The sequence below is a fragment of the Peromyscus leucopus genome, chromosome 4, assembly GCF_004664715.2.
Source record: "Peromyscus leucopus breed LL Stock chromosome 4, UCI_PerLeu_2.1, whole genome shotgun sequence".
Lineage (NCBI taxonomy): Eukaryota > Metazoa > Chordata > Mammalia > Rodentia > Cricetidae > Peromyscus > Peromyscus leucopus.
Genome location: NC_051066.1, coordinates 9,652,772 through 9,674,889, shown reverse-complemented (window position 1 = coordinate 9,674,889; position 22,118 = coordinate 9,652,772). Strand labels below are relative to the sequence as shown.

Here is a 22,118-nt window from a genome sequence, read left to right as displayed (position 1 = left end):
GGTCACCAGGCTTGAATTCTTACAGGGTCATAAAGGCAGAGAAGAGTTCTCCTCAGGCAGTGACCACCAGGCTTTCTTTTACAACCCAAAAGGGGAGTGGTAAAGGAGGAGGTCAACTGAGAGCTGAAATCAGTTAATATCTAAAATGTTAGTATAAATACCACTAAGGCTGTGTAAGAAAGGAGGGTCTGAGCTTAATTTGTCTTAATTCGGGAGATCGTTTGGCCCTGGATGCTTGATAGGTATTTCAGATAGAATACACTGTTAGGAGCTCTTGGAAGCACACATAACATACAAGAAAATCGTTGCAGGAATTGGATAATATATATATATGCCAGACTTCTGACATTTATATATATATAAAGCTAAAATATCACCAAGACTTCTTAAGCCATAACTTGACCTTTGGAAAAGTCCTTGACCTTTCCAAGTAGTAGCTTGTATGATAGTAGCTGAATTCCATTATATTTTCCTGCGGCTTGCAGCAGAAAATACAACAGGGCCCATTAGACAATTTACAAATGTAAAAGCACTTACTACCAAGCCTGAAGACGTGAGTTCCTTCCCCAAGACCCACATAGTGGAAGGTGACCACCAGCTTCTTCAAGTTGTCCTCTGATCACCGTGTACGTACCAAGGTGTGCATGCACACACATGTACAAAATAAATATTACATGAAAAATTTTATATAAAAATGATGGAGAGATGGCTCAGCGGTTAGGAACACATGTTGCTCTTACAGAGGACCTGGGTTTAACTCCCAGCACCCACATGGTGGTTCATAACCACCTACAACTCTAGTTCTGTCATCTGTTGCTCTCTTCTGATCTCTGTGGGTCCCAACGAACAATGCAGTGTTGGGGGCATAACTCAGTGTAGAGCGATCGTCTAACCTGCACAAGGCTCTGGGTTTGATCTCCAACACCACAGGTGCACTCATAACACCACAGGTAGCATCGATACTGTCTGTGCTTGAGCAACAGGCTGCAGAGGCAGGCCTTGCCCCACCAGTGACCTGCTCTGCTTCCTTCAGCAGTCTCACCTTCTACAAGCCTGTTTCCCATCTGTAAAATAGGTTTGGAACACCTAATGCCCATGAGAGGGAGGCTCAGTCAGATAGTGCCTGGCGGTATGTGTTACATCACCAGTACTTAGGAAATGGAAGTTATCATTGGCCAGGAAGGTCTATGGTGAGCTCTGAAATCACCACAGACAAAGTTAAGTAGAAGAATTGCTACAGCTCACAGCTCCTCTGGCCAAAGGAACAGAATGTATATGGTAAACATCTGGGTGTGGCTGGAAAACACCAATGAGCCAAGTCCTGGGAGTCCACTGGTTAGTTAGCTGCTTTCAATGCTCGTGTTAGCGCCCATGCAGCTGTTACAGAGAAGCCACTATAAGGCAGGGCCAAAGCCAAGGGAGCTGAGCCTGGAGCGACTTCATAGAACAGGGGCTCTCCCTCCCTCCTAGAGATAAAATACTCTTGACCACAGCAATGTAAGGGAGAAATGCTTCATCTTAGCTCACAGTTTCAGCCCATCCTGGTGGGAAGGTGAAAGCAGCAGGAGTTTAGAAAGGCTTCTAGGAGGGGGGCAGTGGTGGTGCACACCTTTAGTCCCAGCACTTGGGAGGCAGAGCCCGGCTGAGCTCGGCCAGCTTGTGTACCAGGCGTTCTTTTGGGCCACCAGCCAGCTCCCAAATTGTGATAATGGAGACTTAGTAGTTACGAATGCTCGGCCTCATCTTAGCTCTTATTTTCACCTGTTTCTCTTTATTTACATTTTGCCTCTGGGCTTTTGACCTTTCTTCCTTTCCGTATGTCCTGCTTTCACTGCTTTTCCTGGCTGGCTGGAGGGTGCCTGGCTTCTGGCCCCAGCGTGTCCCTCTCTTTCTCCCCCATTCTCTTCTCTCTGGAGCCTGATTCCTCCTACTACTTATTCTCTCTCCCCACCAGCCCTGCCTGTCCCTCTCCTGCCTACGTAGTGGCTGTTCAGCTTTTTATTAGACCAATCAGGTGCCTTAGGCAGGCAAGGTGAAATAGCAACACATCTTTACATAATTAAACAAATGCAGCAGAAACAAATGTAACACATCTTCACCTAGTTAAATATTCGACAAGCCTGGTCTACAAAGTGAGTTCCTGGTCAGCCAGGGCTATACAGAGAAACCTTTGTCTCAAACAAATAAAAAGCAGAAAAGAAAAGAAAGGCAACTGGGGGCTGGAGAGATGGTTTAATGGTTAAGAGCCCTTGTTGCTCTTGCAAAGGACCCTGGTTCAATTCCCAGCACCCACATGGTGGCTCACAACCATCCCTACTTCAGTACCAGGGGATCCAATGCCCTCTTCTAACCTGGTGCTCTCTTCTGACCTCCACAGGCACCCACATGCAGGCAAAACATTCATACATATAAAATCAAATACATCTAATCGCTTCTCGGCCTTTTGGCTAAGATCAAATGTAGCATCTATTCTTATCAGTTTAATGTCTAATAGATACATCCTCCATCCAAGGGCAATACATTAAGTGGATTTTTGAAGCTAGGATTTGGAATGAGAGCTTGTTTCACCCATTCCATAGATTGATCTGGTATTGCAGTAGCTCTAAGAATGGTGGGGGAAAAAATCCAAACTTTTTGTTGGTTTTTGTTGTTGTTCAAGACAGGGTTTCTCTGTGTAGCCATGGCTGTCCTGGAACTTGATCTGTAGACCAGGCTGGCTTCAAATTCAGAGATTTGTGTACCTCTGCCTCTCCAGTTCTGGGATTAAAGACTGTGCCACCACCACCCAGCTTTCATTTTGTTTGTTTGTTGTTTTTTTTTTTTTAACAAAATTCTAAAAGCAGCTGCTCATTTCATATGCACAATCAGGAAACAGGGACAAAGAATGCATGCTAGCACTCAGCTAGCTCTCTTTTTTATTAGTTTTGTTTTTGAGACAGGTTCTCACCATGTAGCCTTGGCTAGCCTGAAACTCATTATGTAGGTCATAGAACGTATAGAGATCTGCCTGCCTGTGCCTCCTGAGTGCTGGGATTAAAGGCGTGTGCCACCACCACCCCGCCTGTCACCTTGAATTTTTAACCAGTCACAGGAGAGATTTATTTTTTTTAATTATTTTTTTAATTTTTTTATGTACATTGGTGTTTTGCCTGCTTGTATGTCTGTGTGAGGATGTCAGATTCCCTGGAATTGGAGTTACAGACAGCTGCCATGTGGGTGCTGGGAATTGAACCCGGGTCCTCTGGAAGAGCAGCCAGTGCTGTTAACTGCTGAGCCATCTCTCCAGCCCTGAGATTTATTTTTCAATTATTTATTTTTATTTTATGTGCTTTGGTACTTTGCCTATGAGTATGTCTGTGTGAGAGTGTTACAGATGGTTGTGAGGCACCATGTGGGTGCTGGGAATTGAACATGGGTCCTCTGGAAGAGCAGTCAGTGTTCTTAACCATGGAGCCATCTCTCCAGCCCCTCCACTCCCCCAGGAGGGGTTTCTATTCAACAGGTACAGATAGGCTCTGGACTCTGGAAGAATGGTTTGGCAAAGCCTGGCAGCTGAAGCCAGGGATAGCATCTTAGTGCACTTGACCAGAAGGCAGCCCAAGGAGAGAGCGTTAGGGCAGATGAAATGCCAGAATGCGGGGCATTCAGATGCAGAATTCATCTCTCCTCTCTGTGTCCAACCACGCCAAGCAGCTTGGAGGCAGAAGAACATCTTGCTCCTCTGTGTTTGTGTTCTGGACCTCAGGCCTAGCCCAGTGTTCTGTGGGACACTGTCTTAATTTGACCACCGTGACAAGTCTGGTCAAAGGCCAGCAGGGGGTTCGTCAGCAGTCCCCTCCCCCAAACTCACTTGCCCCCTTATAGATGACCTCAACAGTCAACCTAGAAAGTATCATATTTACACCCATGGCTCCCGGTTTCCATGACCTTCCTCATTCAACAAGCATCTGTTATATTCCTTGCTTATGCCTGTGCATGCAACCAGTTATGATCTTTCTGCCCAGAGTTTTTTATTTGATACAAAGTCTCGCTATGTTATATGGCCTAGACTGGCCTAGTTTTTCCTTTTTTTTTTTTTTTTGAAAAATAATATTTTTCTATTTATATATGTATGTATACGCATATTTGCAAGAGGCTAAAAGCAGACTTCAGATCCCCTGGAGCTAGAGTTATAGGCCATCATGACCTGCTGAATGTGGGTGCTGGGAACCAAACTTGGGTTCTCTGGAAAGCAACAAGTGCTTCTTACTGCTGAGTCAACTCCCTAGCCCCCTGGTTTTTGGTTGTTTGGTTGACTTGGAGACAGGGTCTCTCTGTAGCCCTGGCTGTCTTGGAACTCACTAGGTAGAACATGCTGTCCTGGAATTCACAGAGACCTGCTTGCCTCTGGATCTTGAGTGTCAAGATTAAAAAGTATGCGTGTGCCATCGGGTGGTGGGTTAAAAAAAAAAGTGTGTCATAATGCCCTGCTTGGTTTTTGTTTGTTTGTTTTGTGTTTGTTTGTTTGTTTGTTTTTTGGTTGATTGGTTGAGTTTTTGGTGCTGGGCCTTGGGCAAGCTAGGTAAGGTCTTCCACTGTTATGTCCAGCCCTCGTCTGATACTCTATGCACTTCAGTAGGATGACTTCAAACACTGGGAGCTGTCATGTCTCCTAGAATTTGATTTATGTGCTCTCTGTGGTAGGTCAGAAAGCCTATAAACTATAATAATAAATATGTCAGCACTGCTTCAAATGTGCCTTATGAATCTGCATACCAATGCTCTGAGCCCTAGAAACACACACACACACACACACACACACACACACACACACACACACTGCTGTTTTGATACAGAGTCTCCCAATGTAGCCTTGGTTGGCCTCAAAGTCAAAGATCCTTTGCCTCCTAAGTGCTGCAATTAAATGTATGTTCCACCATGCCTGTTTGTGTGTGTGTGTGTGTGTGTGTGTGTTTCGTTTGTTTTTTAAAATAAATTCTTATTTTTATTTTATGTGCATTGGTGTTTTGCCTGTGTGTATGTCTGTGTAAGGGTTTCTGATCCTCTGGAACTGTACTTATAGACAGTTGTGAGCTGCAACTTGGGTGCTGGGAATTGAACATGGGTCCTCTGGAAGAGCAGTCGGTGCTCTTAACCAAGGAGCCATCTTTCCAGCCCCTTGTTTGTTTGTTTTTGAGACAGGGTTTCTCTGTGTAGCCCCAGTTGTCCTGGAACTCACTCTGTAGACCAAGCTGGCCTCTAACTCAGAGTTCATCCTGCCTTTGCCTCTTGAGTGCCTGGGGTTAAAGGTGTGTGCCACCAATGCCTGACCCCCAAAACCCACTTTTAACAATAATGAGCTGAGATTTGGAACTTTCTGCTGAGAATGTGAATTCAGTCTGTTGATCTGCAATGCCCATGCCTACCAACATGGGTAGCCATAGCCTTCTGTTACAGCCCCAGAGAAAGATGTCACTTTAACTTACTCCAGGCCCACCGAAGGATGAACTCCTGAGCAAACAGGTCCAAATCATCATCATACCAAATATTTATCTGTAATCCCTATAAACAGACATTGAAACTGCCTCTGCCCCCTTTAAGAACTTTATTGGGCCAAGTCATTGAAGGAGCTACTTAAGGACAAGTGGCAGTAATGGAGGAGGAAGATGCCTAGTCACCCCTTTTCAGAGGCTCTGGACCCTTGCCCACAGCTAGGCACGGGGCAAAGCCCTAGGTTTACAAGGGAACCAAAGTCCTGGAGTGTTTTATCAGTCAGAGGTTAAAGTTAATTATGGGCTTTGAATCCATGCCTTCAAGGAGATCCTCTGCAGCCACCACGTCTGGCTCTTCCATTCTTTACGACCCTTGCAAAGGTGCTGGACACTGTAAAAGTGCTGATGGAGCAGTCATACTCAACTGTGGTGAATGACCACTCTGGGCTGGGCTACAAGCCCAGTGTCCTGTATATTCTGCCAGAGTCCACAATTTGGGTTTGTGCGGGCTCACCTCTGCCAGAATCCAGCCTTTTCTTTCAGTGAGCGGTGTTGAGCATTTGTTAAATTCTATTTCAAGACAAGTATGGTCGCTCATGCCTGTAATCCCAGGGCTGAATTAGATCAACTGTAGCAAGTTCCAGGAGAGCGTAACTACAGAGACCCTGTTTCAAAAAATAAACAGGACTGGCAAGGTAGCTCAGGGAAGGTGCTTGTCCCCATGCCTGGGAGCCATGTCTAATTTGATTTCTGGAGCCCACGTGGTGTAAGAACAGAACGAACTCCCTCAAGTTGTCCTCCGGCCACACAAGGGCTTTGGCGCATGCATCCATACACACACAAATAAGCAAACAACTGTTAAAAAAAAAAAAAGTAATAAATAAATTCTTCTTGGGGCTTATCTCTGACTCCGGATTCTCGAATGGCCATGTGGGCAGGTATATTCTACCTGGGTCCTCTGGTCCAGGAAACTGCAGATCTGTACACTCCCTGACCAGGGCATCCTAAAGCAGCCTGGCCTAGCAAGGCTACTCGGACTACAATTCCTAGCATGCCGCGCGGCCTACCACTCCCAGAGGGCCGCGGGGCAGCGGAGGCAGTGGCGCGCGCAGGACTGGCGGGGCTGGGCGGTGTCGGGCGCTCTGGGTCTGGTTTGCGCGGATCCGCACGAGCTCAGAGGCTCGCCCTCTGCGGGGACGGGGCGGAAGGCGGTGCTGCGGGCCGGCACAGCCGGTGCGGGTGCGGGAGGTGGGCGGGGGTGGAGTGCGGCGCAGGTACAGACCCTACGAGGGCGCGGAGAGTGCCAGGAGTGCTGAGGCTCGGCTGTGTGCGCCCCGGGGCGGCCGATGCCCCCAGCGCTCCGCACTCCGCTGCCGCAACCGGGCCGCATCCTGACCGGGCGCCGCGCCGCGCAGCCGCAGCCGGGTGAGCCAAGGCGGGGACGGCGGCTTTCTGAGCGGGGGGAACGTGCCAGGCCGAGCAGGGGGAGACGGCGGCACCGGCCGGGGCTGAGGGGCGCGCCCTCCCTCTCTGTGTCCCAGCCCTGCGCTCTGATGTCCTGGCTAGCTAGGGGCAGGTCGGTCCGCGGCCGCCCCTCCTGTCCTCTCTCCTGTCTCAGCGGACTTAGACCGGCTGGTGGCCTCTTTTCTGAGGGACTCCGGCAGGTCAGAGGGCTAAGGATCTCGGCGATCCTGCAGTAGCCTTCCACCCCTAGCTTAATGCTTTTCTCCAGAAGATGGTCTCTCTCCTAAGGGGCTCCCTGTGGTCCAGGCCATGGTCTTCTGCCTAGCTTGTAGATATTCAAGCTACTTCATATCTTTGACCTTCGGCTCTTCCCAAGAAAAGGAAAACCCTAAGAAAAGCAATCCATTAGCTGTCCTCTTGACCAAGTCCATAAAGAAGCAGGAGTGGTGCCTGGCCTTAATCTCTGCCCAGTGCGTCCACACAGCCTTTCCCCTTCCCCCCAACCCTAGTCCCCAAAGATTCGTTCGAGTGGCTTGCTGAGTGTGTGGGTGTAGGTGAGTACTGTGCTTTCCAGCAGCCACCTCCTTCCACCCGATCCTCCGGCTGTCACCTCTCAGGCCCCTCCAGCCTCTAACCCATTTGCTGGCTCGCCCTCTATGGACCAGTAGAGGCACAACGCTTGAGTCCGTGGGCAGAGACTGCAGGGCTCCCTTCCCAGGAAGCTGCCCTTTTGGGTGTTGTCATCTCCAGAACCTCCTGGAGTCCCTGGGAGAGGAGTCAAGCCAGAGGTACTCAGTGCCCACCTCCCAGCCATCTTGGTTAGGGTATTTGAATATAGGGGAGGGGATTGTCCTGTGTGGGCTGGAGAGGTTCTAAGAACAAGTTTTCCCAACCCAGTGCACAGAGCAGAGTGCTCTAGCCTGAAGTAGGAAAGGGGCTAGCCCAAGGTCACTTGGCAAGGTGGCCAGAGATAGAACTAGAAACTAGACCATCCTCTTGCTTCTTAACCCTGGAGCTGTTTGGGTTTTTTTTGTTTGTTTGTTTTTTGAGACAGAGTTTCTCTGTGTAACAGCTCCCCTGGCTGTCCTGGAATTCTCTCTGTAGACCAGACTCACAGAGATCTGCCTGCTTCTGTCTTCCAAGTGCTGGGATTAAATGCATGTGCCACCACTGCCCAGCTAACCTGGAACTTTTTACCTCAATCCTTCCGGCTTGGCATCGAACCACAGCCTTGAAACTTATTCTAAGCCACTCCTTTTGAGGTGACTAAGCAGTCCCCAGAAGTTGACCCTGTGGGATCATCCTGAAGTGGCTGTTGGGTCAAGAGGTGGAGGCCCCTAAAGAAGTAGTCATTTGAGTCCCTAACTACCTTGTACCTGCAGGTCACAATGCTGCTTGGGGCATCTCTGGTGGGGGCACTCCTGTTCTCCAAGCTGGTGCTGAAACTGCCCTGGACCCAGGTGGGATTCTCCCTGTTGCTCCTGTACTTGGGGTCTGGCGGCTGGCGCTTCGTCCGGGTCTTCATCAAGACCATCAGGCGAGATGTCTTGTGAGTACCCTATCTAGCCCTTCTTGGGGTCTTAGCTGTGCTGGGCTTTACCAGCTATTATCCCTGCCAGCACAAGACAGCTGGTCGCAAAGGAACAACCTCTTCATGCCCTTCTCCTGCCAGTCAGACCTGGTGCTTTGAACTCCAAGGTCAAAGTCTCCCAAGGAATCACCTAGACTTGAGACTCCCTGACCTGGGGCAGGTTTTGGAAGCTGGGCTGGGGCATGCATCCAAGCAGGTTTGTTGAAGAGGTGTCTGTGAGGGGTCCTCCACTGGTTTATAGCCAAGTGAGAAGATCCCAATGGAAAAGGACCTTTCCTCAGGTTAACACAGCCTGAGAGAACCCAGGGCAACACTGATGTTAGCACAGGCCCTGAGTTAGGTATCTGGGAGAAATGGCTGCCAGCTCTAAAGCCAGGTGTAAGGCTGGCTCTGAGGCCCAGAGAGGAAGAAGGCAGACTCCCATCTGCCAGGCTCAGACTAGTCAGGAGGTAAGAAAGGAATGAGGTAACTCCCTAAGCGGGCAGTGCCATGCTGCAGAGGCTGGCAGTCTCGCTCACGCCTGTGTTCTAGTACCCAGAACAGGGCCCTCGCTTAGAGCAGGCAGCTCAGTGTCCGTCAGTCTGGGCTGACTATAAATGAGCATGGGATGGGGAAGAGAGGGTCTCAGGCAAGGAACTTAGGCCAGGAATCCAGGAGGTCTCCTGGAGGGAATGGACTGTGCTTGAAAGGTGCTGTGCATGTGGCAGAGGGAGGACTGTGCACAGCCAGAGGACCCGATGCTGGCAGACCTAGAAGCCAGAGGTTGGGGGCTGGGACGTGAATGTGGTGTCCCAAGCACTGGACCTTCCCTGTGCCCAGCGTGACAAGGGGGTAAATATGACAGACACCTGTCTCTGCATACAGGGAGAAAGACTCATCCCTGATCGCCTGTGGCAGTGAGGGACAAGGGAGGCTCCGGATCAGGAGCCCAGACTATGGGCCTGGGCCCCAGAGGGCTTCTGGAAGAACAGCAGACTTAGAATAAGAACGGAGCTCTGTCCAGACAGCCTCCAAAGCTACACAGAAAAACCCTGTCTCAAAAACCAAAAATAAAGGGAGAGGGTGGAACTCTGGAGCCGGACATGGTGATGCACGCCTTTAATCCCAGCACTTGAGAGGTAGAGGCAGCTGTGTCTCTGTAAGTGCGAGGTCAGCCTGCTATCACAGCGAGTTCGAGGGCAGCCAGGGCTACATAATAGAGAGATACTGGCTCACAACCAAACAGGAGAGTGGAACTCTGGAGTTGAACCCCGGAGAGACTTGACTTTGGATTGTCTGCTCAGTTACATTTGAACTCTGAAGCCCTGGGCAGCCGTGGCACCGTGAGAGCCTGGGTTTCTTTTTCCTCCTCCTGCATCAGGGGAGAGTAACTGTAGGATCTCTTGGTGCTGCTGTGCGGCCTCGGTGAGGGTGTGTAGACAGTGGCGAGCGCCCAGGAGGAGCTGAGAGGGTTGGAGAGCTGGTTCCTGGGACCTTAGGACAGCAGCCTGGGCTGGGCCGTCCGGAGCCCGCCCGGCTTAGCACTCATGGCCTCCTTGCTCCCGCACAGTGGCGGCCTGGTGCTCCTGAAGGTGAAGACGAAGGTGCGACGGTGCCTTCGGGAGCGGAAGACAGTGCCCTTGTTGTTTGCCTCGGTGGTGCGGCGCCACCCCGACAAGACAGCCCTGATTTTCGAGGGCACAGACACTCACTGGACCTTCCGCCAGCTGGATGACTACTCCAGTAGTGTGGCCAACTTCTTGCAGGCCCGGGGCCTGGCCTCGGGCGATGTAGTTGCTCTTTTTATGGAGAACCGGAATGAGTTTGTGGGTTTGTGGTTGGGCATGGCCAAGCTGGGCGTGGAGGCGGCTCTCATCAACACCAACCTTAGACGCGATGCCCTGCGACACTGTCTTGACACCTCCAAGGCACGAGCCCTGATCTTTGGCAGCGAGATGGCCTCAGGTGAGCTCTAAGTGGGAGACCCATGGGACCATATGTAGATCACAGCTCCATTCTGGCCTTGTGGGAGGCTACCTGAGTCTCTGGGCATCAGAGCTTCTGGACCCCGCCAGGGGTGCTGGTGAGCCTGTATGAACAGCAGCAGATTCCCTAAACCTCATTTTCCGTACTTGCAATACCACGACTCTCCACACGGTTCCTGCTCTGAAGCGCCGGCCAAGTGGCCAGTGCGGGCTGGTCCTCAGGTAGGTTAGGCCTCCTCTGCGTCAGCTCTCCAAGGGGGACAGGAGGCCCAGTCCCTACTCTCCACTCAGACCTGAGGTTTATTTATTGCTGAATATGCTGAGCACGGTGCCTCGCCCAGCCTGGTCTTCACCAAGTCAAGAGAGCGATTGTTGTCTTGGTTCCTGATGGTGAGACAGATTCACCCAGAGTCACACGGTTACACAGCAGGACTGGGGTTTGATCTTGGGCTGGACCACGGCCTCCCTGTTCTTTCTGCCCACTCTGCTGTGGTCGCGGGGTGGCAGGAACAGTATTAAGGTGCTCTAGGTGGAGAAGGAGGCACAAAGCAGGGAGAGGTGAGGTTGGGCGAGTCAGAGGGAAGCCAGAAAGACAGAGGACACAGCTCCTTCCTAGCGAGGCCCCGGGGTTCCGTGCCTAGCACTGAAGAAAGAATTGAAAGCTAGAGAAAGCAGAACCAGTGGGCCGGGATCCTCTCACGCCTAGGGTGAATGGAGTCTGTGCAGCTCCAGGAGACCTGAGGAAAGGGTTCCTGGGAATGGGAGCCAGGACCTCCTCTTGTCCTCTGATTAGTCCCCCACAGAGAGCCATAGTAGAGTAGTAAAAGCTTGGTGGGAGATAGAGCCATCACTTCCATCCTTAGCACTCACTTTCCTCATCTGTAAAATGGGCTGATGGTAGCTGGCATGATGGTGTATACTAATAATCCCAGCACTAGGAGGCTGAAGCTGGAGGATTGGATTACACAGCAATATCAGGCCAGATACATAGCTACATTTTTTTTAAAGATTTATTTTATTTATTTTTAAGATTTATTTATTACATCTACAGTCTGCATATATTCCTGAACGACAGAAGAAGGCACCAGATCTCATTACAGATGGTTGTGAGCCACCATGTGGGTGCTGGGAATTGAACTCAGGACCTCTGGATGAGCTGTCAGTGCTCTTAACCTCTGAGCCATCTCTCCAGCCCACATAGCTACATTTTTTAAAAGCAGGATCAGAGGGCAGGGAGATGGGGAATTGATGTTGGTAGCTCTGTGAGAACAGGAGCTATGGTAAGGCATCGTGTCCCGGCAGTAGTGAATGTGTTTCACTCATTTCTTCACACCAGCCAGTCTTCCCTGACAGCATGCTTGAACATGGCCTGACAAAGGTCCTGGGAACAGGGGACTCTCTGGCCTGCTTGCTGACCTGCACTGTCCCCTCTTCAGCTGTCTCTGAGATCCATGCTAGCCTGGACGCCTCCCTCAGCCTCTTCTGCTCCGGTTCCTGGGAGCCCAGCACAGTGCCCGCCAACACAGAGCATCTGGACCCTCTATTAGAAGATACCCCGAAGCACCTGCCCAGCCACCCCGACAAGGGCTTTACAGGTGGGTCTCTCACCACCCAGGAGGGTTCTAGAAAGAGCCAAGACAGCACCGGAAAGAGGAGGGACTCTCTGGGGTTACCGGTAAGGTGACGTTCTGGGTTTGTGGAGCAGCCCGTGGTAATGATGAGTAGGACTAGGTGTACCCTGCAACTTGCTTTGAGTCTTAGCCAGGAGTTGAAGTGGAGAGGAGGGTAAGTGAGAGAGTGTTGGCATATCCTTCCAACTTGTGAGTGTAGGCTCTGCCAGGTCCCAGCCCTGCACTAAATGCCTTTACCCCCTCCTCCAGGAAGCCTCCCTGGAGGCTTCCTTTATACCGGTGCCTGCCCATCCTTCAGCTGCTGCTGTTTTTATTCTTCCCTGAAGTCCCAGAGCCTGCTTTATTGCCTGTGGCTCAGAGCTTGGGCTGTTGAGCCCCATCTGAGTTCTGTTTTGGCTCTCCTACTTCCCTGTGTGACGTGCCCTCTGAGCCTCCGCTCCCATGGCAATAAAGTTGGGGTAGTAGCAATGTACTTTATGGGTTGGTGTGAAAGGTCACCCCTGAGGCTAGGGTGTTGGAGGAAAGGCTTGGGGATTTGTCATTACCTGTGTTGATGCTTTCAGAAGCTGCTTGAGGGCAGGGACCATGGCTGGTTCACCCTGATCCCCTCCCTCATACTGCCCAAGGCTGGCACACGCAGGTGCCACACCGACTGAGGTGGTTGCTGTCAGTATCATCCAGTGGAGTTTCTCAGAGAAACACACACACACACACACACACACACACACACACACACACACACACACACCCTTTGAGTGGAGTTCTTGACCTCCAAAGAAATACATGTACGCACATACACGTGTACACACCTCTGATAGGGCTGAGCCTTGTGACAGCCCCATTTGGGTGAGGAAAGTAGACATCAGTGATGCAAAGTGGCCAAAATACCCGCTCCCTTATTTTATTACTTTTTCCTGGTTTTTGTGACAGGGTCTCTCTACATAGCCCTGGCTATCCTGAAACTCAGTATATAGACCATGTTGACCTTGAACTCACAGACATTTGAGTGCTGGGATTAAAAGCCACCATGCCCAGCCTTTGTTTCTTAGCTTTTGAGACAGTTTCTGTCTATGTAGTTTTCACTGTCCTTTAGCTCGCTACGTCTCAGACTCACAGAGATCCTCCTGCCTCTGCCTCCAGAGTGCTAGATTAAAGTTGGGCATCACCACTCCCAACTAGTACTCCTCTTGCAGCTAAGCCTCGAGGCAGGCATCCCCTCCTTCCAGAAGCCCACATGGCACCGTGACCTTTGCTCCTGTGAGCCTAGCCAGGTGGTACTGGCAGGTTTCATCAGTCCTTGCTCTCATCATCAGTCCTGTGCATGGAGTTGAGTGTCTTGTCTTCATTAGACTGTCCCACTCAGCTGGGACCTCAAGGGGACCAGCTCTGTATTCATCCCAGCCTGGCTCAGCGGGAGACCTGGGAGGGGCAGATGCTGTTGAGGTCATCAGTAGGTCTTGGGAAGAAGGGTAGGAAGAGGTGCTGATGGGCATGCGCCCCATCTCCCTGCACTGTCCTTTACTGGCCTCACAGTGTTCTGCACGTCTGTTCCCTTCAGATAAGCTCTTCTATGTCTACACGTCGGGCACCACAGGGCTACCCAAAGCTGCCATCGTGGTGCACAGCAGGTAAGGGGCAAGTGCCCGAGGGTGGAAGTGGCCTGCATGGGACTGGGGTGCTTCCTCCTGCCATTCCAGGGGCCCACTGAGCTCTTGGCCCTGTACCTTTGAAGGTATTACCGTATGGCTGCCCTGGTGTACTACGGATTCCGCATGCGGCCTGACGACATTGTCTATGACTGCCTCCCCCTCTACCACTCAGCAGGTAACCCTGGGCCTGCCCCTTAGCTCCAGTAGCCTGGGTCTTTAGGAGCTCTGCTTTTCTACTCCTTTACAGTAGAAACATGGAAGCTCAGATCTGGGTTCAGATTCAGGCAAGGCCATTGCCTCCACCGCGTTCTTCTTGTCTGCTGATAGTGACACGAGACTCCTGGTGTCAGTCAGTGTCCCAAGGGGCATCACGCCTGCTGTGTGTTGAGGCTGGTTTTGCAGACATGTGCAGCTTTGCTCTTTGGTTGAAGGGACATAAGGGAAGACAGCTTGAGTATCATTCTGACCTCCAAGATACTTCAAGGAGGGCTTGTGTTTGGAGGGGGCGGGGGATGTTGGGGACCTCCCTGACACAGGGAGGGGCGGGAAGCACAAGTGTCACACACACACAGGAATACCTCCTAGAGAAGACGGGCGTCAGTCAGGAGAGCAGGAGTGTGTTTGAATGGTAGCTCTGCAGACGTGGGGCAACCTGTGGAGTCAAGTGTGGGCTTGACTCCACAGACACCGTGGAGACATCTTAGACCAGTTGGTGTAGGAGGAGGAAACTGGGGGAAAGGCCTGGGAAGAGGTAGGACAGGCCTGGGAGCTGGCTGTAATCCATCACTCGGGAAGTGGAGGCAGGATGGTCAGGAGTTGAAGGCAAGTTTGAGGTCTGCCTGGACCATACGAGACCCTGTCTCAAAAGAAGCAAGCCTGAGTGAGAGGAGGCTGTGGGGGTTGGGTCTCTAACTCCTTAACCTCCAGACCCCTCTGACTTCAGGAAACATCGTGGGGGTCGGCCAGTGCCTACTCCACGGCATGACCGTGGTGATCCGAAAGAAGTTCTCAGCCTCCCGGTTCTGGGATGATTGTATCAAGTACAACTGCACAGTGAGTGAGAACAGGGACAGCCGTGAGCACACACTGGGGCATCTGAAGGGACAGCCATGAGCAACCCCGTCCGTCCCGTCCCGTGTCGTGTTCCCCCCCCCCCCCCCCCCGCACCCACACACTGGGGCATCTGAACAGCTGAGACTGTCCACCACAGTTTCTTGGGCAGCATCTTCCTTGTTCAGATGGGAAGTCGGAGGCCCAGAGAGGGAAGGGACTGTTGAGCTCCTGGTGGGGAGGGCTGGAAGGATGGGGAGGTGATACCGTGGGGCACCCTCTTGAGCATGGTCTCACACCACACCCACCCCAGATTGTACAGTACATTGGCGAGCTTTGCCGCTACCTCCTGAACCAGCCACCCCGTGAGGCTGAGTCCCGGCACAAGGTACGCATGGCACTGGGCAATGGCCTTCGGCAGTCCATCTGGACCGACTTCTCCAGCCGTTTCCACATCCCCCAAGTGGCCGAGTTCTATGGGGCCACTGAGTGCAACTGTAGCCTGGGCAACTTTGACAGCCAGGTAAGGTCCAGGTCGGGGCTAGTAAGGCTCCTGTGGGGATGGACCACAAGAGGCCCTGGGTTTGCAGAGGGGTAACCAATCCCAGCCTGAGAGTGGATACCAGGGCCCCTCTAGTCTCGCTGTCTTATTGGGGAGTCCATGGAGCCCTGGCCCAAGTCCCGGCCTTTGCAGGTGGGAGCCTGTGGCTTTAATAGCCGCATCCTGTCCTTCGTGTACCCCATCCGGTTGGTTCGAGTCAATGAGGACACCATGGAACTCATCAGGGGACCCGATGGCGTCTGCATTCCCTGTCAACCAGGTCGGCCCCATGAGGGAACTGGGCATCCGAGGAGGGGGGTCTTGGTCTTGGAGGGTAATCAGCCAGTGTGGATTACTTAAAAACACAAAACCCAAACACCTGCTGCGAGCAGTGGACTCTGTTCTGAGGCTGCACGGGACTCATTTTCACTGCCATCGCCACCTTCTTCGCTCAGCATGCCATCTGCATGTACGCGTGGTCAGTGGTGTCCGATTGTTCGATGGCTGGTAGACCCTGTGGGCATTATTTGTTCTTTCCTGGATGGTTCATTGAACCCTCACCACTGATGGCCCAGCACACCAGAACTGCCCACATGGGCTCCCTGCTCTCAGCCACCTCCCATCTGGGAGCTTTTCTTGTTTAGTTTTGTTTTGTTTTCGAGGCAGGGTTTCTCTGTGTAGCCCTGACTGTCCTGGAACTCACTCTGTAGACTAGGGTGGCCTCAAACTCAGAAATCTGCCACCTCTGCCTCCGGCGTGCTGGGATTAAAGGCATGTGCCACTACCACTCAGCTCAAATGGGGCATTTCTGTGGTAGGCAGCGTGCATTAAGTCAGCTCAAGACGTAGGGTGTCTTTGTGGGAAAAGACAGGTAGAAGAGACCGCATCTGACTGCCTTGCTCGTTCCCAGGCCAACCAGGCCAGCTAGTGGGCCGCATCATCCAGCAGGACCCCCTGCGCCGTTTTGATGGTTACCTCAACCAGGGTGCCAATAACAAGAAGATTGCTAATGATGTCTTCAAGAAAGGGGACCAAGCCTACCTCACTGGTGAGTCCCCTGCCACCCCTTCCAAAGGGGACAGGGAGGGATGAGGTGAGCTTCCACTGCCTCAGAGAACACATCCCTGGGCTCCCCAAAGCCCAGCCCCTGTGATCGAACACACCCTGAGACTTCAGTGATGACGTCCTGGCTCACCGTACCCCTCCCTAGGTGATGTGCTGGTGATGGATGAGCTGGGCTACCTATACTTCCGAGACCGCACAGGGGACACATTCCGCTGGAAAGGGGAGAATGTGTCTACCACTGAAGTGGAAGGCACACTCAGCCGCCTGCTGGATATGGCTGATGTGGCAGTGTATGGTGTGGAGGTGCCAGGTATGTGTGGAGAGGACGGTGGGTGTGTCGGGACACTGCCTGCCACTCATTATGTGTCCTCCTGCTCCCAGGAACTGAGGGCCGAGCAGGAATGGCTGCTGTGGCAAGCCCCACTAGCAACTGTGACCTGAAGAGCTTTGCACAGACCTTGGAAAAGGAGCTGCCTCTGTATGCCCGCCCCATCTTCCTGCGCTTCCTGCCTGAGCTGCACAAAACAGGTGTGCCCCTTGTCCAGCTCCTGGGTTCCAGGGCTGGGTCTTTCTGTAGTCTAAGCTCCCTGGCTGATCTCTGACCGTGACACACAGCCTTGCCCCAGGGCTGAGACACTGACCGCCTGTATGGAAATGTGGAAACTCAGCCTTCAGAGAAGGTTCGGCACCCCTTAGAATGAGCACTGTTCTGTGGCTGCTGTACTGTGGTTCCAAGACACTGGTCTGACTAGACTTTAGCTTCTTGGAATCTTTTAGACCCAGAGGGGGAAAATTCCAAAGATATGGACAGGGTTTGGTGTGGTAACACGCCCTGTAATCCGTGTGCTTCGGAATGGGGGAAGGAGGATGGAGAGTTCAAGGCCAGCCTTGGCTACACATTACACAAGACCCGGTCTCGACAACAACAGTAAACAAGCAGCAAGAAAGAAAATGGACTTCACATCAAGGTACAACAGACTGGGGTCCGAGTCCAGTGGTAGAGCTTGTCTAGCATCCACAAGTCCTTAGGTTTGGTTCCCAGAACCACAGAAAAGTAGTGATAAGAAGATAATCATAAAGCAGATAGCCAAATAGTATACCAATACATAGAAAGGAAAAGAGAACCCCAGATCTGGTTGCTTTAAGAGTAGTGTGTCTCCGGGTGGTGGTACACGCCTTTAATCCCAGCACTCAGGACGCAGAGGCAGGCGGATCTCTGTGAGTTCGAGGCCAGCCTGATCTACAGAGCGAGATCCAGGACAGCCACCCAAACTACACAGAGAAACCCTGTCTTGAAAAAAGAGTAGTGTGCCATGGGGTAAGATAGGAGAGACCATTAGGGCCAGAAGCCTGTAGAGACTGTAAGACCAGGAGTTGGATAGCCTGGAAACAGTTAACAAAGTGTTTGAGCAGAGTGGTAACGTGGAAGACTCACGTCCTACAGAGGTCTCCAGCTGCTGGCTGGAGAGTGGCAGAGGACTATAGGTGTCTCAGGAGGAGTAAGAAGATGAGGCAGGGGTTGTTGGAATTGTCTCAGAGTGAGTTTTGGTCCCATTGTCACGAGGTAGAACAGTGACATCCTTCTATCTGTTGGTGTTGATGGCTCAGGAGGGAAGTGCCAGAGACTCCTGTCGAGATGCACCCATGTTCTCCCCATTGCTCAGCCTCTCTCTCCCTGGCTGCTTACCCTCGAGTACATGGTACTGACCCCTCCCATGGCTTGTGTCACCTCCTGCCTCGATGGCAAGTTGTCTCTAGCTGATGTGGTCTCTGCTGGGTCACGGACATTTATCCCCCATGCAGCACAGAAAACGGTGGGAAGGGCCAAGGCTTCAGTGTGACAGGGAGGGACACTGGTACCAGTCTCACAGCTGAGACTGGATATCCTGAGGTTTGAAGGTGTGACTTCTGTCCAAAATAAGCAGGGAAGCTGCCAGGTGGCCTTGCTGCAGAATGAACTACATGCACAGGTCTCTAAAGGTCGCAGCTCTGTGGGTTAGTAATTTTGGGTTTGGATTCAACTGTAAGGTGGTTAGTAGAGCTGCAGAGGCCTTAGTCACACACACCTGTCTCATAGCTGCCCTTTCCTGCAGCCCTGCCCAGCAGAACTTTGTGGGCTCATAGGACTGTCTGGCATCTCTCCTGTCTGTCCACTCTGGTGGCAGCAAGTTCTGTGGAGGGATTGCGCACTGGAGACAGAGCTAGTGTGACTGAGGAACTGAAATCTTATTTAACTTCCATACGAGCAGTGCTGGTCCAGGGGCCTCACCTGGGGTTGTTTTCTCTTTCATGTAGCTTCTCATGGTCCCCAAGGCTTGTCTAGTCTCTCAAGGCATCCCCAAGAGCATGGGGTGGAACTGGCAGTGGCCTCTGAGGCCTAGATTCAGTCAGAAATCCCACAGCATCGCTGCAGAGCAAGTTCGAAGGCTGGTGAGGGAGTCTGAAGAGAGTGCAGTTTCGGTGGGAGCAGTAGCAGACAGTCAGAGGCTAGCAGATACGAGGACAGGTTCTGTCATAGACAGGGTCGAAGCCTGACTCCACCACTTACTAGCTCTGATTTTGACCCAGAAATAAGTAACAAGCCAGGCATGGTGATGCACATCTTTTTTGTTACTGTGGTTTTGAGACAAAGTTTCTCTGTAGTTTTGGTGCCTGTCCTGGATCTCGCTCTGTAGACCAGGCTGGCCTGGAACTCACAGAGATCCGCCCGCCTGCCTCTGCCTTCTGAGTGCTGGGATTAAAGGTGTGTGTCACCACTGTCCAGCCTGATGCGCATCTTTAAACCCGGCCCTAGAGAGCCAGAGACAGGGGGATCTCTTGAGTTTGAAAGACAGCCAGGGCGATGTAGGGAGACCCTATCCAAAAAGAAAGAGAGAAGAAAAAGGAAGAAGAAAGAAAACATGCATCTTAGAATATGGTTGAGCACCTCCCTCAAGACACTGAGCCATCCAGTCAGTGCCCCAATAAAAGGGACCCAGATTCTGGCCTCCACTTTGCTGTCATTCAGTGATGTGGGGCATATGGTGTCCCTTTTTCAGGACTCAATTTCCCTATCTACTGATTGAGCCAGGGGTAGCAAGGCTCTCCCTGTGTCCAGTCTCCCCGACCACCACTGTGCCAAGACTGCTTTGCAAAGCACTTCACTGTGTGATGGTGGAACATTCCTTGTAGACTGTAAAGAACGAGGCCCTTCCCCCCCCCACACACCTTTTTTGCTTCCCCAGCTCTGTTTCTCAGCACTTGCCATCGGGTTTCTAGGAGTTCAGACCCCACCTTGCACTTTCTGACTTTTCTTTCCCACTCTCTAGGGACCTTCAAGTTCCAGAAGACAGAGCTGCGGAAGGAGGGCTTTGACCCAGCGGTGGTGAGAGACCCGCTGTTCTATCTGGATGCCCGGAAGGGCTGCTATGTTGCACTGGACCAAGAGGCCTACACCCGCATCCAGGCAGGCGAGGAGAAGCTGTGATTTTTCCCTACATCCCTCTGAGGGCCAGAGGATGCTGGATTCAGAGCCCCAGCTTCTGCCTCAGAGGGTCCTGGGCAGTGCCAGACCAAAGCTAGCAGGGCCCGCACCTCCGCCCCTAGGTGCTGATCCCCCCTCCCAAACTGCCAAGTGACTCACTGCCGCCTCCCCAGCCCTCCCGAGGCTTTCTGTGAAAGTCTCATGTCCAAGCTCTGTCTGTCTTCTGGTCCAGGCGAGGCCTCTGGGCCCCAGGCTTTTGGACAGACCCCTTTAGGGTAATGTCTTCAGCCCAACAGGGCAGGGAGTAGGAGAGGGTCACCAAGCTCCCTCCAAAAGGAAGGAAGGGAGCTTACAAATGAGACCAAGGCAAAAGCCTCCAGACTCAGGAAGCCAAGTAGCCAGCGACTGCAGTGGCCAGCCACCTGGTGGCCAGAGGGTCCTGGTGGCCAGAGGGTCCTGGTGGCCAGAGGGTCCTGGTCCAGAGCTGCCGGAGTGTCACCTAGCCCTGCTTGCATCTCTGGGGAAAGGAGGACAGCATGTGGCCACGGGCCCCTGACCAAGTCGTCACCACACTCCTTGTTTTGCCAGGTTCCCTGCGTCCTTGTCCTGGGGAGGGCGGGGTGGGGGAGTTCTGTCTGTCTCTCAGATGCAGCCTTCCTGCCTGTCTGTGAGTCTGTGTTGCCTTCTCCACCTCAGCCCTAGCCTGACTGGGTGGAGCAGGCATGAGGGGAAGGCTCAGGTCAATAAACTCTGCCTCGCCTCCTCTTCGTCTGACTCCTTGCCTACCCCCCACCCTCTAGCCCCTTCACTTAGTGCTTGGGATAAGGCGGTAGCCGCCACACTCCTGCCCCTTCCCAAAGACCTGCCTCCCCATGGCTCCTTAGGAGCAGCTGCGCCAGATCTGACAGGATGTTAAACGTGAGCTTAACTTTGTGAGAAGCATGTGGTTTTTTGCAAGTGACTCAGTCTCCTAAATAATGGGGTAATCGGGAGGATTCAGAAGCTAAGGGGAGCCATTATGAAGTAGAGGGATACTTGGGGTCTTTGAGGGAAAGCTCTGACCTGGACAGAGCTATCCCTAGGCTCTTACCCTGTTCCCATTAGCTGGGTATCTTCTCAGTTATTTGAGGTATCTGCCAAGTGACCCTCTGCTACCCACCCCCACCCCCCAGGTTGTGACAGTTTCATGTCCAAGCCCTGTCTTCTGGGCCAGGAGGCCTCTGCGCCCGGGCTGAGACTGACAGGCCCCTTTAGGATGATGTCTCGGATCCAGACTGAGACTGCCTGACCTGCCCAGGCAGCACTGGCAGTCAGCAGCACTTTGGTCCAGAGTACACCAGCCGACGAGTTCACACAAAGTGCAGAGGGTCCTAACCACCCAGGGTGGGCCACACTAGGCCTGTGTCTCCACTGTTGAACCTTCCTGTATCTGAGGTGAGTTGGTTGTAAGAGTTTTGAGATGGTTTTATTTGGTCCTGACTGGAGGATGACCTTGAACTCAAGTTCCTTCTGCCTCCACCCCCCAAGTGCTGCAGTGAAAGGCATGTGCCTGGCTGAGGAGTGTTTTTGTTTTTTTAACTACATGTATGGTTATGTGCACATGACTCAGACTTCTGCAAACATGAGGCCGTGGACCTCAGAAGCCCCTGGAGCTGGAATTACAGGCAGCGGGTGCTGGGAGCCAAACTTGAGAGAGGTTTTATAAATGGACTGTTCAAGAACAGAACTAGAGCGCTGTGTGAGTCCCTCAGGAGCCCATGTCACACAGGTAGTGGGGGCTGGAATACAAGCCCAAGCCCATGCACTTTTCCCGCACCACCCTGCCATATGGTTGAGAACATAGCAGGAAGCCAGAAATTGCCGTTCCGCACAAACCTGTGGAACCTGCTGTGGGCCACACCCTGGGCCAGCAGCTGACAGTTCAGAGGCTCGGTGGCCAGGCTAGGAAAAAAATCAAGCCTTCAGGAGGAAAGGCTTTTGAGTTGGGGTACTTCCAGGCTACATCTGAGCAAACCAAGTAGAGGCAGCCAGAGACAAGGGCAGGTGTGAAGCAAGGCTGGGTGTCATGTCGAAGATGGCCAGCAGAGGGAGCAAGGGGCTCAGATTTGCAGGCCTGGCCTACTGTGCTCAGCTAAGGAAGCAGGACGAGGGGATGTGCTTCTCCCTTGACCATTGAGCTGGTGTGACACTGAATCCCAAGGATGGTCTCTGAGGACTTTTGGTTAGACT

At 52.4% G+C, this 22,118-nt stretch overlaps 1 protein-coding gene and 1 non-coding gene across 3 annotated transcripts; both read left to right on the top strand.

Moving 5' to 3' along the window:
• The first annotated feature begins 2,427 nt into the window (after positions 1-2,427).
• LOC114702801 lies at positions 2,428-2,622 on the top strand. Its single transcript, XR_003736040.1, has one exon. It is a non-coding gene; the product is annotated as a U2 spliceosomal RNA (small nuclear RNA).
• Positions 2,623-6,639: 4,017 nt separating this feature from the next.
• Slc27a4 (solute carrier family 27 member 4) lies at positions 6,640-20,656 on the top strand. Of its 2 annotated transcripts, none has more exons than XM_028883288.2 (13): positions 6,640-6,896; positions 8,318-8,484; positions 10,076-10,470; positions 11,927-12,085; positions 13,680-13,749; positions 13,854-13,945; positions 14,714-14,823; positions 15,134-15,343; positions 15,515-15,641; positions 16,272-16,409; positions 16,572-16,736; positions 16,808-16,954; positions 19,735-20,656. In XM_028883288.2, the coding sequence occupies exons 2-13, from the start codon at positions 8,324-8,326 to the stop codon at positions 19,890-19,892; spliced, it is 1,932 nt and encodes a 643-aa protein (XP_028739121.1). In that variant the 5' UTR covers positions 6,640-6,896; positions 8,318-8,323; the 3' UTR covers positions 19,893-20,656. The 2 variants fall into 2 exon arrangements, with proteins under 2 accessions (XP_028739121.1, XP_037060510.1); XM_037204615.1 differs by lacking the exon at positions 6,640-6,896 and adding an exon at positions 8,054-8,197.
• The last annotated feature ends 1,462 nt before the right edge of the window (positions 20,657-22,118 follow it).

Coding starts and splice junctions, on each gene's coding strand:
- Slc27a4 (XM_028883288.2), top strand. CDS start 8,324: ATGCTGCTTGGGGCATCTCTGGTGGGGGCACTCCTGTTCTCCAAGCTG. Junction 12,086..13,679: donor CCCCGACAAGGGCTTTACAG/GTGGGTCTCTCA, acceptor TGTTCCCTTCAG/ATAAGCTCTTCTATGTCTAC. Junction 16,955..19,734: donor GCCTGAGCTGCACAAAACAG/GTGTGCCCCTTG, acceptor CCCACTCTCTAG/GGACCTTCAAGTTCCAGAAG.